This window comes from Terrapene carolina, unplaced genomic scaffold (genome assembly GCF_002925995.2).
Source record: "Terrapene carolina triunguis isolate 2854851 unplaced genomic scaffold, T_m_triunguis-2.0 Scaffold361, whole genome shotgun sequence".
Taxonomy (NCBI): Eukaryota; Metazoa; Chordata; order Testudines; family Emydidae; genus Terrapene; species Terrapene triunguis.
This window is the reverse complement of record NW_020664712.1, coordinates 672439-686518: the sequence shown is the minus strand read 5'-3', so window position 1 is coordinate 686518 and position 14080 is coordinate 672439. Positions and strand designations below refer to the sequence as shown.

At 51.8% G+C, this 14080-nt stretch overlaps 1 protein-coding gene across 1 annotated transcript; it reads right to left on the bottom strand.

The window, feature by feature from the left end:
• Positions 1-2262: 2262 nt before the first annotated feature.
• On the bottom strand, positions 2263-9463 carry LOC112104224 (zinc finger protein 883-like). The gene is made up of 3 exons (XM_026657850.1): positions 9430-9463; positions 4053-4196; positions 2263-3717 (listed from the first exon to the last, which is right to left on the bottom strand). Exons 1-3 carry the CDS (start codon positions 9461-9463, stop codon positions 2342-2344), a joined length of 1554 nt encoding a protein of 517 aa, XP_026513635.1. The 3' UTR covers positions 2263-2341.
• Between the last annotated feature and the right edge of the window lie 4617 nt (positions 9464-14080).

Below are 14080 nucleotides of genomic sequence, written 5' to 3'. Positions count from 1 at the left end.
GACCGTGGGTATCTCAGAGCATTGAGGAGAAAGAAGGAGATGGGAGCCACCAGTCTCTGTGACAGACTCATTGAGTCCATTTGGCTGTTAACGGAGCAGTGGCGGCTTCAGGTCCCCCCCCGTGGAGATTTTCAGGAATGAGATTTGGGGGGATTTCAACGACAAGAAGAAAATCTCCCCTGTTCCTGCCTAGCCACCTTGGTCTCCTTTTCCCTTTGTGTTCCTCCCACCTCAGCCTCTCTTCTTTGCTGGTGGGAAGATGGAGAAGCAAGACCCCGTCTGTCCGAGACACAGGGTCTGTACCCAACAGCGTGGGGGGATGAAAGTGTGGACTGTAGGTCACTCTTAAAAATTGATAATGGGTGTGTGTGTTTGTTAGGGGAGATTAAAGGAAAACTGACAGTGGGGCTATCAGATTCCCCCACAGATTCGTAGGACTCCCTCCAGCCCACTTTCTTCACCCATCTCTTGGAGGAACAAGTAGGAATTGCCTTTGGGAAGATCCTGCTTTTAATAACTCAGATGTGTTGGGATTTTTCTCTAAGACCTTTTCCACTCGGTTCCCAAGAAATTAGCTCAAATCCAGACTTGTCACGGAGGGGGTTTTTGACTATTATTTTTAATTTTTACGGGCACACAGCAATGTGGCGCTGAGGTGGTCAGGCTATTTTTCAACACCGATTCCATTTTATACATGTTTGCAACACCTACAAACGGTCGATTCATTCACAACCCCACTTCTATTTCCTCCACAGCTGTCTGATAAAGGGCAGCATTTCCCTTCTCATGGGATTATCTAGGAGATATTTGCTGTACGGCCTGCGTTACAAAGCCTTTGGGAACCAAATAGATGGGCATTTTGCCTAGTTCCACGTCACTTACTGTGAAACTCTCTCCTCAGATCATCGGAGACAATATTGTCAAGTGAAATTCCAGAGCAGGGGATATCTGATGATTTCAGAATCAGGACAAGAGATTCTCCCATCACATTCTCCTCTGATCCATTCAAACCTGCTTCACTCAGCCCTGTCTCAATATTGAGTTACGTTATTTACAAAATTTTTAGCATCCTCATAATGGGGGGGAAAAAACAGCCACCTTGCCAGAAGTGGCTTTGCCAATAGATGGAAACGGATTTTAAACTCCAAATGATCACAGTGTTTAGAATCCATTTGAACTCCCCTCCCAGGTCTTCCACACTTTCATCTCCAGCCATAGTGATTCTGATTTAGGATTAAACAAGTCAAAGCGTCATCTCCAAGCACAGACAGCTGAGAGCACTGCATCACATGACACTCTGAGAGGTGGAGGGACAGAATGTGAAGAAGATAAACTCTGCCTGGCTCAGACAGGAGGTAACAGTTCTGCGGTGATGGGGAAGGAGGGAATCTCTGAGTCACCCCGTCTCCTTCCAGTGTCACAGAAGCTGAAATGACATTTTTCCCCCCTGCTTCTCTTCATTTAAAATTCATTTAAATATAATGAAAAAAGATCCCAAAATAACTGCTCTTAAGCACAACCCAGAGCAACGCAAGAACAACTGGGAATGATACAAGCTGCATCATTGGTGACTGTAACGGTAACTTTGCAATAGGAGGAAGGGTATAAATACGATGCTCCCAGTTTTGTGGAAAGAGGGACACACTCCCATTACTCATGGGACAATGGAGGTGATAGACAGGACGATCAGGTCCACGCCATAACAGGGCAAACCGCAAAAGGCAAAAATGGGCAACTCACCTGGACAGACTGAGGGATAACGGTGCTGCAAATACTTCAAGCAGCCTTAATGGTTACCACATGGGAACTAGCAAAACTAGTAAGAAGGTTAAATTTTTGTCATGGGTATTTTTAGTAAGTCACAGACAGGACACGGGCAATAAACAGAAATGCAGCGAAACCTGTGACCTGTCCTTGTCTTTCACTGAAAATACCCTGGCGGGGGGGAATAACAATTGGAGCCCCGTGGGGGGGGGTGACTGTTAGCTGCAGCTTTTGCTCTGGTGGCTGACTGAGCCTGGCCACTACTCTGGCCCTGTGGGTTGCTCTGGCCTTATGGGCTTACCACCGGCACCGGGATGGTGATGGTTCCTGCTCTGGCCCCGGGGGGGGGGGGGGGGGGGGGGGGGAAGGGCACTGCTTCAGTGTTGGGGGTGGGCAGCTGCTGAAATGGAGGTCCATTCAAATCACAGAATCAATGACCTCTGTGACAGAATTGGATACATAACCATTAAAAAAAACAACGTGTTGGTCGCTCTAGAGGTTTGTATGGTGTTTAGCTCCCTTGCAAACTTTCTGATGTTTAAGAAGGGCTGAGCAATCAGTCAAGCTTTTCCCACACTCACAGCATTCGGAGGGTGTCTGCTGTGTGGATCCTCTGATGTGTAGAAAGTTGTGAGCTCTGAGTGAAGCTTTTCCCACACTCACAACACTGGTAGGGCCTCTCCCCTTTGTGGATTCTCCGATGTGCAATGAGGTTTGAACTCTGAGTGAAGCATTTCCTGCACTCACTGCATTCATAGGGTTTCTCACCTGTGTGGATCCTCTGATGCGTAATAAGAGCTGAGTTGTCAGTGAAGCCTTTCCCGCACTCACAGCATTCATAGGGCTTTTCCTTTGTGTGGATTCTCTGATGCGCAATAAGGTTTGAGCTCCGCGTGAAGCTTTTCCCGCACTCCCCGCATTCATAGGGTTTCTCGTCTGCGTGGATTCTCTGGTGTGCAATGAGGTTTGAGTTCTGAGTGAAGGTTTTCCCGCACTCGCCGCATTCATAGGGTCTCTCGCCCGTGTGGATTCTCTGATGCGTGGTGAGGTCTGAGCTCCGAGTGAAGCTTTTCCCACATTCGCGGCATACGTAGGGTCTCTCTCCCGTGTGGATTCTCTGGTGTTGAAGAAAGGCTGAGCTGTCACTGAAGTTTGTCCCGCACTCGCAGCATTCATAGGGTCTCTCTCCCGTGTGGATTCTATGATGTGTAATAAGCGCTGAGCAGACAGTGAAGCTTTTCCCGCACTCGCAGCATTCATAGGGCTTCTCCCCTGTGTGGATTCTTTGATGTGTGATAAGGGCTGAGCTGGCCGTGAAGCTTTTCCCGCACTCACAGCACTGATAGGGCTTCTCCCCGGTGTGGATTCTCTGATGCGTAGTAAGTTCTGAGCTGTGAGTGAATCTTTTCCCGCACTCGCCGCATTCGTAGGGTTTCTCCCCTGTGTGGAGTCTCTGGTGCACAAGAAGGTTTGAGTTGTGAGTGAATCTTTTCCCGCACTCGCTGCATTCATAGGGTTTCTCCCCTGTGTGGACCCTCTGATGTCTAATGAGGTTTGAGTTCTGAGTGAAGGTTTTCCCGCACTCGCTGCATTCATAAGGTTTCTCACCTGTGTGAATTCTCTGATGTTTAATAAGGGCTGAGCAGCAACTAAAGGTTTTCCCACACTCACTGCATGTATTTTTTCTCTTTCCCCTGAGGATTTCCTGCTGGGCTGTGGTTTCCTTGAGGTCCTTCTGAGTTCCCCGACAGTAAATTAATGTACCCAATTTCTCCCCTGGCTGGTTTCCCTGCTCTCTCTCTGGTCTGTGCTGAATCTCACAGGATTTTCCCTGCTTGTGACTCCTGGACACATTCCTTTCCGATCTTTGCGATAATGCTCCGTGTTTATCCACTCGCTCAGCATCTTCCTGCTGAGACTTCTGCTCCTTAGTCTCACGTAGCATCGCGTCACCTGCCGTGATAGAGACAGAAACCTCAAACAGGGATGGAAAAGGGAAGAGCAAACCAAAAAAAGTGCTGGAGAGAGGTCAAATAAATATCAGGAACTGAACTCCCCTCAAACTCTTCCCCCAAATGGGAGAGAGGAGGTGATTAATTCAGCCTTCACATCCCATCCAAATTCTCAGTGGGAAGGGAGGAAGCTAATGCCAGGTGTCAGCTAAAATCTGTAGGAAGCCCTGTGCTATCTCTGCACTCAGGATACCACATCTGCTGGGGACAATCCTGAACTAAGAGAGCTCCCAAGGTCTTTGTAGGGGATCCCAGATGTTTATTTCAGCCACTTACAGATTCTGAGTTGGTTTAATGTGTCTTTGTCTGTGCAGGCAGCTCTCAGGATCTCTCTTTCCTCTGAACCCTGGAGGTCTGGGACCCACGGTTCTTCCCCCTGTTCCAGCTGGGAGATCACATCAGGTTTGGAAACTGGAAACCCTGCTCAGATGAAAGGAAAAAAATGAGATTGGGGAAATTCATAAGACTTTGTCATAAAAAATTGTCTATTAATTTAACTCCAGTTCTTTGTAAACCAATAAAATCCCAGGGCCAGCTCTCCAGGTCCTCAAAGATGGAGAACACTGATGATGAGGGACTGAACTACCCACATATCTGCTGAGAACTCACACAGATAGACACATATATTCACTATTTTACAAAATTATATTTAGTACAAAGTATGCCTTTTTGAGGTTTCGTTTAAAATTCATAATCCACTGAACATTGTTGTCCTGTTATAATATGTGTAGCAACACTATGTATGTAAAGTTATGAGATTTTAATGTATGATATTCCCGAAAATATGTTACAATTCTGGGGAACACGCACAGACCTGTTCCTCAGAGAGCAAGGCTATCGCTTGGTTAAATGGCCATTCTCTGGTAGTGGGGAGGTGTGAACAAGAAATTTACTTTCCATTACCAGGGCTGCTTGAAGTTCACATCCACAACAGACAGCTAGTCATCATGACAGCTAAAAAGTGAAGATGTTTCCAGAACAAAGTGATGAACAAATTTGAGACTCTCTTCCCCCCCCCCCTTTTTTTTTCCTTGCTCACAAAATCAACAACTCCTGAAGAACTGAGCTTGTGGGGATGGTGAGTCCTGGCTGATCGGAAACCCAGCCTGTCACAAGATACGGTGAGAGAAAGGCATTTGCTTTGAATCCATTTTAGCTTGTTAAGTTACAAGTTGCTGTGATGGGTTGGATCACAGAAACCCCTTGGGAGCTGCCAACTGATGTGCCAAGACTACTTCTGCCCCTGCTTTCCCTGCCAGCTCGGGACTCCAGAACCCTGTCTTGCTGAGCCAGACACGCCCGTCTGCTCCAACACAGATCCAGCGTCTGAACTATGAGCCCCAAAGCTGCAGACTTAACTGAAAACAGCTCACAGAAGTGTTCTTGTCTTTAACACTCAGATGCCCAACTCCCAATGGGGTCTAAACCCCAAATAAATCCGTTTTACCCTGTATAAAGCTTATACAGGGTAAACTCATAAATTGTTCGTCCTCTATAACACTGATAGAGAGATATGCACAGCTGTTTGCCCCCCCCCCCAGGTATTAATACATACTCTGGGTAAATTAATAAGTAAAAAGCGATTTCATTAAATACCGAAAGTAGGATGTAAGTGGTTCCAAGTAATAGTAGGCAGAACAAAGTGAATTACCAAGCAAAATAAAATAAAACACACAAGTCTAAGCTTAGTACAGTAATAAAACTGTATACAGATAAAATCTCATCCTCAGAGATGTTTCAATAAATTTCTTTCACAGACTGGACACTTTCCTAGTCTGGGCCCAATCCTTTCCCCTGGTACAGCCCTTGTTCCAGCTCAGGTGGTAGCTAGGGGATTTCTCATGATGGCTCCTCTCTCCCCCTTTGTTCTGTTCTCACCATAGGGCAGTGTAAAAGTCACCCCAACTTGGGGAACTGAGGGGAAACAGCTGTTCAACAGTCCAGATTGTACTGTGGTTAATGTCACAGACACTCAATTTCAAAGAGTCTCCTAAAAACACAGAAGATAAATCCATGTCCCAGAAATTGAAGTCTCCAGACAGAGGGCAAGTCTCCCTGGCACTGCTTCTTGCTGACAGAGAGGTCCAGAGACAATGAGAGAGTCCTGGGGAAGCTGGGAACAGTAAGCATGGGCTGGTGGGGTTCGGTGGAGAAAGGGAACAGGAAGGGCAGGGATATTACTGAATGCAGGATCTCAGCAGTGCTAGATGTCAGGAAAGCACATACTGCGGCATTAGGGAATCTAGTGAGTCCACTGTAATGGGAGGGAGTAGGAAAATCTCTGGGTGTGGAGAATGCTGGGAAATTAGCCGCTATAATTCAGGAGCAACAGGCTCTGATTCATCTGGACAAGCAGAATGTGAAAAATCAGAATCAGGCCAGGTGACTTCGGGAATGATGGACCCCAAGATCGAAGGAGCCTGCAGAGAAGAGAGATTGTGGCTACTGCAGATGGGGCTGGGGGAACGAGACTCTCCATGTCTTGAAAAGTTTCTTTACCAACCCAGGCCATGTTCACGTTCTTGGTTGCAATCAGACCAGTGAGTTGTATCATCTGTAATGCTGAGTGACTTTCAATGTTCTGCTGCTGGAGCTCCCCTGTCTGGATGCTCCCAGCCAGCATTCAAGGATGCACTGAGTGTCTGAGTGATAAGTCACCCTGGATCAGCAGCTCTGAATCCAGCAGCCTGCTTCTTACACCCCAGGCACATTCTGGCATCCACCAGCCTTGGATGCCCTGGCAAGAGATAGAAACACTCCCAAACCTGACCGCCAAGGAGGAAGGATGCTTGGTGAATGCCCCAGCCCAGAAGCCATTACAACCCTTGTCTGCGGGAGCCAAATATCTCAAGAGCCAAACCAGAGAGCTGTTGCCTATAGCTGTCCAGCTGGAGTCAGAGTCCCAGGGAGTTACCTGCGCTGCGGAGCCCGGAGGACTGAAGCTCCAGGAAGCATGGGAGGAAGTGGCTGAGGGAGGTGGAGTGAGTGGTATCTCCCACCTGTGTAAGGTCGGCATGTTGCGGCTGGATTCCCTGCTGACCCAGTGGCAGACCACTCCACCACTGTTAGGGCCCTCGGCTGGGACCCGGTTGGGTCGGGTGGGCCCGGGTCCCCCTACCCTACCTGCCATCCCCACTTTGGCGGCAGCCCCCAGATCTGGCCACAAGGCCATGCAGCCTTGCACTCGAGAGCTGCTGTACTGACTCTGGCCACTAGGCCATGCAGTCCTGCACTGGAGTACGGCCATATCTCAGGCCATTACGCCACGCAGGGACAGCCACGGCCCCTAACATTGCTACAGAGCTGGTGAAGATTTTCGCTCTGGTCGGGATATCCAAGGAAATCTTGACCTATTCAAGGCACGAATGTGTCCTCCAAATTAATAGCGGCATTGCGCCGCCTCCTGAATATTTGAACTCTCAGGACGTTAGTATATCACCCTCAAACAGATGGCTTAATTGAGCGTTTTAACGGCACTCTGAAGTCAATGCTGTGCACATTTGTAGAGGACAATCCCCGTCATTGGGACTCACTCCTGTCCGCCCTACTCTTCGCCATATGGGAGGTTCCCCAAGCCTCAACTGGGTTCTCCTCTTTTGAGCTCCTCTGTGGAAGGCAACCTCGAGCTCCTGAGAGAAGACTGGAAGACGCAAGAGACATGGGTCCTAGGGACCGCCCAATATGTGTTACGACTCCGAGAGCAACTCTGGGCCTTGGGAGCCCTCACACAGGAAACCCTGATACACCCAGGAACAACAACGCAACAAGGGAATGAAGGTACACAGCTTCGAGCCAGGGGACTGGGGCTTAGTCTTGTTGCCCTCTACCGAATCAACACTCTTGGTCAAATGGCAGGGCCCCTTTGAGATGTCCCGCCAGGTAGGGCCAGAAGACTACAAGATTAGGTTGCCAGGGCGAAGGAAAGAGGTGTGTACATACCATGTGAACTTATGGAAACCCTGGAAGACCAAGGAGGCCTTATTCATTGCCCCTCTCCCCTGCCCCCGGAAGCTGAACTGGGGCCTAGAGTGGGAGAACCCCTTGGACCAAACCCAACAGTACTGGGAAAAGGCCTTAGCTCCATTCAACGAGAGCAGTTACAATACCTCCTGCAGGACTTCCTGGATGTCTTGTCAACCCGTCCCGGATGGACCAACATCATGAGCCACACACTGCAACACCCCTCCCACCTCCCAGGCAGAGAGTGAGGGAGACCATCAGCCTCTTCCCCAGAAGACATGGACTGCCGTCCGCCAGGAACTGGAGGCAAGGCTCGAGATGGGGGTGGTCAAAGAATTGTGAAGCGAATGGCGGAGCCCAAACGTCTTGGTCCTGAAACCGGACAGGGTCGTCCGATTTTGCATAGATTTCTGAAAGATCAAAGCCATCATAGAATCATAGAATCTCAGGGTTGGAAGGGACCTCAGGAGGTCATCTAGTCCAACCCCCTACTCAAAGCAGGACCAATCCCTGGTTCGAAAGGATGTGGACAAATTGGAAAGAGTCCAGCGGATGGCAATGAAAATGATTCGGGGGCTGGGGCACATGACTTATGAGGAGAGGCTGAGGGTACTGGGCTTATTTAGTCTGCAGAAGAGAAGAGTGAGGGGGGATTTGATAGCAGCCTTCAACTACCTGAAGGGGGTTCCAAAGAGGATGGCGCTCAGCTGTTCTCAGTGGTGGCAGATGACAGAACAAGGAGCAATGGTCTCAAGTTGCAGTGGGGTAGGTCTAGGTTGGATATTAGGAAACACTATGTCACTAGGAGGGTGGTGAAGCACTGGAATGGGTTACCTGGGGTGTGTGTGGAATCTCCTTCCTTAGAGGTTTTTTAAGGCCCGGCTTGACAAAGCCCTGGCTGGGATGATTTAGTTGGGGTTGGTCCTGCTTTGAGCAGGGAGTTGGACTAGATACCTCCTGAAGTCCCTTCCAACCCTAATCTTCTATGATTCTTTGAGTGTGTCTATCGCTTCCCTGTTGAGAATATTTTAAAGTGCTGTAAAATCCACAGGCACTCTCTAACACGGTCTACTCTTTAAAGTTTTGCCAGGATAGCTCTGTTGCTCAGAGCTGTACAAAATCACACTCACTACCCCATCCAACAGAACGCCGTTGGCAAAAGATTCAATATAGAGACAGTTAAGGTGGCAAAAAGTCCATTGCAAAACATAAAGGAAACTAAATACCCAGAAACTATTTTACTGCAGGGTTAAGGTTGCCCAGTGGTGCCTCCTGCCTTTGACCATATGGACGGTGCTAAACTTAAACCTCTGAAAACCAGAAAATGAACAGTAAATGTACACACCATCCCTGCATTGCCACCTTAACTCTGCCCCCATCCTTGCAGCTGGTAAGAGCCGCAGGGAATGGTTCTCTAAGGGTGGTGCAAAGATTAACAAACTATCCCAGCTTGGAAGCTTCTTTTCTTTATGCGGGACCCAAACCCCAGTTTTACTGTAAGAAAGAAAAGATATTTGACATTGTGCTAAACTGCTCCTGTGCTCTGTTCCCACAGTGCCGTGTAGCGGGGGAGGGGACAGTGTTAGTATGGGTGATGCTGAAACAGGGCAGAGTACAAGTTGCATTGTGAGGGTGACGTGAACCTTATTTCGCCATTTCCCCTTCCAAGAACCGAGGGGACGGGAATCCTTACCCAGCGAGGTCACATTCTCATAGTTCTCCTGCATGATGGCTCTGTAGAGGGCTCTCTGAGCGGGGTCCAGCAGAGCCCACTCTTCCCTGGTGAAATACACAGCCACCTCCTCGAAGGTCACCGGCCCCTGAAAGAGCAAGAGTCCAACACTCAGTACCTGCTGCTCCACTATTTGTGGGGGAGAGGAGTCCATCAAATGGAAGCTCTGGATGGCTCGCAGTCTACAAAGCTCCACCCCCACCCCGCTCAGAGCATCCAGGAACCACCAGGGTGAGGGGAGGAAGAGAGCCCCTTGTCTCTCCCAGCAGATCCATCACACACCTACTAGCCACAGACTGATACAGGAGGTGGAGCCCCTAGCAGGGTGCAGGGAGAGCTCAGGGGAAGGAAGCCCAACACGCTCCTTGTTGTGAGGAGTTGGATATAAGAAGAGAGACATGTCCCCTACACCTCACATGTGGGTGCCCCCTTCATCTCTTATAGTAGCCAGTGGTTAGTTGGGTCAGGCTCCAGAACTATGAGTCTGGTCCGTTTTCCCAGCCCCATCTAGGTGGGTTGTTTCCTGTTCTACAAATTAGAGCATTTCCACCTCCGAACCTCATGGGTCTGTTCCTAGAACCTAACCCACATATTAAACAGATCCCAGCAGCTTTACCACCCCCTGTCCTCCTCCCTTTCTCCACCCTGTGCATTTCCTGCCCCGCTCCAACCTCCAAACCAGATCACAGCGGAGGCTGCAGCGTCTGACCCAGGAAGCTGAACCCCCATATCCTGAGCAGAGGGGGACAGAATGTTTGAGCAGCTTCCCTCCTTTAGCAACAACCAGAGCTCTGTGGGGAGAGCAGCTAATAAAACCACCTCACCACAGGGACTGGTGCTGATCTCATTTGCCCAACTGTTCATCTGGAGTCACTCCTTGTCTTTTCTTGCAGTGACTCTGGATTAACACTGCTCTCAATGACACCAGAAGCACAGTTCAGAAAGGAGGAGGCCAGAATCCTCTTCAGCAGATCACTGTGTGGGATCCTAACCCCCTTCCCACCTCCCTCCCCCCCAGATCTAGGACAAGGACTCAGGAAGAATTTTCCCTACAGAACCGGAAGTTCCTGCAGTTTTCCAGAGGGAAGAGAAGCAAAAATCTGCTGGTGGTTTCACCTCTCAGTGTCTGATAAGTGGATAGAAAGTTATCACCAGCCTCGGCCGGCCACTCACACAGGCAGAGGGAGCCCTGGGGGGTGCATCTTTAATAGGAGAATGGAGGGCCAAAATACTGAAGACATGTAAATAATGGCCACCATGGATCCACCCCAGAGGTGGCTGCATCTTAGCACTGTGGGAAGTGACCCCTGATAAAGACCATTTGTCATGGGGTTTGGGATACTTCTGGACCCATACTGCACTCAGAGAGACCTCCTCATCCCGTGCCGGCTGGAGAAAAGAAAAGGGTCCAGCCAACCCTCCTGTTACCAGCTGGGAACCATTGATCCCCCAAACAGGGGGAGGCCTCTGGCTTTAATGTCTATTGAATATGTAGCTAGTCTCTTTCATCGGCAAACATTTTAACAGAGCAAAACTAGTAATAGAGAGCTAGAGAGAAAGTGGGGCAAATGTTTAGGGTATTTTATATCAATCTTTGAGATCTGCAGAGAAAATGTGTCACAAACTACACAATTGATAACACAAGAGAAAAACACCAAGATCTGAGGGGATTTTATATTGCTATTAACCAACTAGTGGAAAAGGGGGACTGTTGGACTGGATTTTATATGATTGTCCAATACATAAACACAAAGTGATGGCTCCCCCCCCCCTCCACCATTCACACGGGCCGCAGGGAGCCCTGGGGGGGACCAGTTTGAAGGGGGCCGGGGAGGGGGAGCTGGAAGGTCCCTGGATGAGGGAAGAGGGCAGCAGTGGGGGATGGGCAGGTGGCTGGGGGCGACTGTGTCGGCAGTTCGGGGGATTGTGTAACGGGGTCTGGGCCATCCCCATGGGGGACACGTGCTCCCCCCCTTCCCTGCCCTGGCAGAGAACAGCCCCCCCACCTCAGAGGCAGCCGGTTCTCAGGGCTCCCACAAACAGCCCCCCCGACCCCTTTGGGGGAACGACTCAGGGCAACAATTTCCCACGGGGCCCAGGACAAATCGCTGCAGGTACAGTGGGTGGGGACCCCCCCAAATCAGCGGAGATTTTAAATGGACATTTGAGGATTATGGAGAGAACAAGGGGGAATCGGGGGAGACCAGAGAGCTGATGATTGGAGGGGAAAGGGGGGGATCTCCCCGGATTTTAAACCCAGGTGTGAGATACTGAGAGAGAAAAGGGGCAGAACTAGAGAGAATTTGTATCAGGGGGTGAGAGGCAAGTGGCACAAACAGGGACAGGACCCAATTAACTCCCCTCCTCCCCCCTTTCCTGGCTGCACAGAGACAGTTCAACCCCCAACCTGCCCCACAGACCTTCCCCTCCTGACACCCCCCCAGCAAAGGGGGACCCCCCCACCAGGCTCTGTCCCCACCTGGCTGCCAGCTGCGCCCCTCCGAGCTCCGGGCTTTGTTCTCCCGGCTCCTGCCTCCTTCCTCCCGGCACCCACCGCTCCCAGCTGCTCCAGCCCCTTCCTGTGTCTGCAAACACCGCCCGGGCTGCGGCGCTCAGACCCGGCCCGAACCGCGATCGCTGGCCCGGAGCCGGTCCGCAGCCCGAGGAGCTGGGGCCAAAACACCTCCCAGCGCCTCACCAGGAGCTGCTGGTCAGAGGAAGGGGAGGGACCGGGCTGTTTGCAAGTCCTGGGCTGGGCGCCAGGACGCCTGGGTTCTCTCCCCGGCTTGGGGAGGGGAGTGGGGGCTGGTGGTTAGAGCAGGGGGGCTGGGAGCCAGGACGCCTGGGTTCTCTCTCGGGCTCTGGGAGGGGAGTGGGGGCTGGTGTGTTAGAGCAGGGGGGCTGGGAGCCAGGACGCTTGGGTTCTCTCCCCGGCTCTGGGAGGGGAGTGGGGCTGGGAGCCAGGACTCCTGGGTTCTCTCCCTGGCTGCCTGTCAGGGAGGGTGCCTAGCTGGCATTGTCTCTCTCATCCCCTTTAATCTTGCTAACAAATCTGGAGCACGGGTCCCATGCGGAGGGGAGGCTAGGAGGACCGATGATGCCCTGGGCCTTTTTCAAGGTCTGATCGCCCCCTGCTCTCATTTGAAGTGGGGAGGAGATGGGACTGCCCTGTGCCTGCTGCAAGGACAGGAAAGGAACAGGAGGGACCTAGAGGCCATCCCTGGGCATCAAGCCAGGCCAGGCCTCAGCTGACTCCTGGGTTCTCTCCTGGCTCTGGGGCGACAGTGGGGTCTAGTGGTTAGAGGAGGGGGCGGGGGGAATGGCAGCCAGGATGCCTGGGTTCTAATCCTTGGTGTCTCACTCTGGGGGACGTTTGCCCCTCTGTGCCTCAGTTTCCCCTGACAGGTTTCAGAGTAGCAGCTGTGTTAGTCTGTATCCGCAAGAAGAACAGGAGTACTTGTGGCACCTTAGAGACTAACAAATTTATTAGAGCATAAGCTTTCGTGGGCTACAACCCACTTCTTCGGATGCAGAGTAACCTGAGTAACCTGAAGCTGATTACTGCTTCTCATGGGGTTATGGGAAAAGCTGGGAAACAGGGGGAGGGGCATCCTCCCATCTCCCCCACCATGGTTCTTCCTGATCCCTATTGTGGCGAGGTGGCTGAGCCCTGCCACGGGCTGGGTGTCCCTGATCCGGCTGGAGGCCAGCGTGTGCTCGCGGGGTCCCATGGCAGGGAGTTCCCCAGGCTCGTGGTACCACAGGTCCAGATCGGTGCAGCCAATCCAGAGTCCCCCTCCTCACCCTGTGTGGGTGGAGAGACCCTCCTGCCTGACATCAGAGGCCGGGGTACGGCCCAGAGGCCCCAATGGCCAGGTGGGTGGGTGACACGAGGGTGGTGATTGTCTGTGGCCAGGGGATACCGGCCGCCCTCGGAGCTGGGAGTCCAGCACCAGCTGATTAGTGAGGAGTGTGGCAGGAAGCAGCCCCCACTCATGGACCCCCCCCAGACACTCCCAGGACCCCTCCCCGATACCTCCCTAGCCAGAGACCCCCTGTAACCCTCACTGCCTGCCACGGGCCAGCCCCCAGGCCCCTCCCCAGAAACTCCCCCCAAGAACTCCCCACCAGTCAGGGATCCCCACGGACGCCTGCCAGCCTGGGACCCCCCCAGGAACCCCGCCATCCCACCTGCCTGGTAACCTCCCACCAGACCTTCACTGCCTGTCCGGGACCTCCAAAGGGACAGTCCCTCAGTGCCTGCCTGAGGCTCCACTCCTGCCCCCCAGCGGGACCCCACACCTCCCCCGCCTAGGATCCCCTGACCCAGCACCTGGGACCATCCTCCTCCGTGCTCTGGGCATGGCAGGGACCCTGGAGCCAGAGGGGGCAAAAGCCCAGACAGCCCCCCAGCCCGGATACTGTAAAAACCCAGCAGCAAAAACAGGGGCCAGTGAAATAACTTAGATCATTTTTTCACATCTTTACTACACTGAGCTGAATAGCCTGCCTCTATTTGACTTGGGGGGCTTGGCTCCCCCCAGTCCTCTCAGCAGTCTCAATTCCCTAACCCTGGGAGGGGTTTAGGATAGTGGGAACGGGCCACTCCACG